The sequence below is a fragment of the Wasmannia auropunctata genome, unplaced genomic scaffold, assembly GCF_000956235.1.
Source record: "Wasmannia auropunctata unplaced genomic scaffold, wasmannia.A_1.0 LD336076.1, whole genome shotgun sequence".
Taxonomy (NCBI): Eukaryota; Metazoa; Arthropoda; class Insecta; order Hymenoptera; family Formicidae; genus Wasmannia; species Wasmannia auropunctata.
The window spans coordinates 5067430-5068732 of record NW_012026814.1 but is presented as its reverse complement, the minus strand read 5'-3'; the positions used below and the strand labels follow the sequence as shown (position 1 = coordinate 5068732).

Here is a 1303-nt window from a genome sequence, read left to right as displayed (position 1 = left end):
GGAGCTGAGGGCCACACAGGGCGTGGCCGCACCAAGAAATCGAGAGCCGGAGCCGGACGAGCTCGTTCGGTTCTCCTCCCTGGCACGCCTGCTTCGCGTCACCGCTTGGATGTGCCGCTGGCGAACGCGGCGTGTTGCTAAGGGCGCCCCGGCTGGCACCCTGACCGCAGAAGAACTGGATCTGGCCCTGAACCGCTGGGTCCGAGTAGTGCAGGGCTCGGCGTTCCGTGCTGAGCTTGAGGATGTCCTTGCCGGGCGAGGGGTATCTCACCGCAGCCCACTCCGCCGCCTCACACCGATCATCGACAGCGACGGGGCCCTGCGCGTGGACGGCCGCCTCAAACATTCAACACTCAGCGCGGACCAAAGGCATCCGAAGATCCTGCCTACAGAGTCGCACTTGACTCACCTAATTGTGGATGCTATCCATCGGCGTACTCTTCATGGCGGAACGCAGGTCACGCTAGCGACAATCAGGCAACGGTTCTGGATCCCGCGAGGGCGACAGCTAGTGCGCCGACACATCCATCGATGCATCCGGTGCGCGCGATGGCGGGCGGAATCCCCACAGCCGCTGATGGGCAGCCTACCAAGGCCAAGGGTCTCTCCGAGCCGGCCTTTCCTACACACTGGAGTGGACTTCGCGGGCCCTATTCTCCTACGGACAACGAAGGGACGTGGCTACAAGGCTTACAAGGCCTTTGTCTCTGTTTTCATCTGTTTTAGCACTCGGGCCGTGCACCTGGAGCCGGTGAGCGACTACTCCGCCGATGCATTCCTCGCCGCCTTCCGTCGCTTCATTTCACGGAGAGGGATATGCCAGGCAGTCTACAGCGACTGCGGTACAAATTTCGTGGGTGCTGACTCACAGCTTCGAGCCCTCTTCAAGTCCTCCGGACCGGAGATGCACCGAATCGTCGGGCGCTTGACGACTGATGGGATCCGATGGCACTTTAACCCTCCAGCTGCTCCTCACTTTGGTGGCCTATGGGAGGCGGCCGTCAAATCCCTAAAGCACCACTTGCGTAGGGTAATCGGTGACACGAAGCTAACGTTCGAGGAAATGGCTACGTTCCTCGCCGAAGTGGAGGGCTGCCTCAACTCCCGTCCACTGCAGGCCCTGACTGACGACCCTGAAGACCTGGACGCCCTGACTCCCGGGCACTTCCTGATCGGAGGCCCACTCAACGCGATCCCGGAACCATCGCTTATCGACGTTCCCACGAATCGCTTAAGTCGGTGGCGGCTGCTCCAGGCGCTGAGGGACCACCTGTGGCAACGATGGGCCCAGGAGTACCTCCAG

The 1303-nt window shown here is 61.9% G+C and overlaps 1 protein-coding gene across 1 annotated transcript in view; it reads left to right on the top strand.

Annotated features, from left to right (window-relative positions):
* LOC105449509 overlaps positions 1–1303 on the top strand; it is an 8138-nt gene that overhangs the window by 3419 nt on the left and 3416 nt on the right. The window contains exon 3 of the mRNA XM_011688766.1: positions 20–1293. Within this exon, the coding sequence (XP_011687068.1) occupies positions 20–1293 (1274 nt within the window). The remainder of the gene's footprint in view (positions 1–19; positions 1294–1303) is intronic.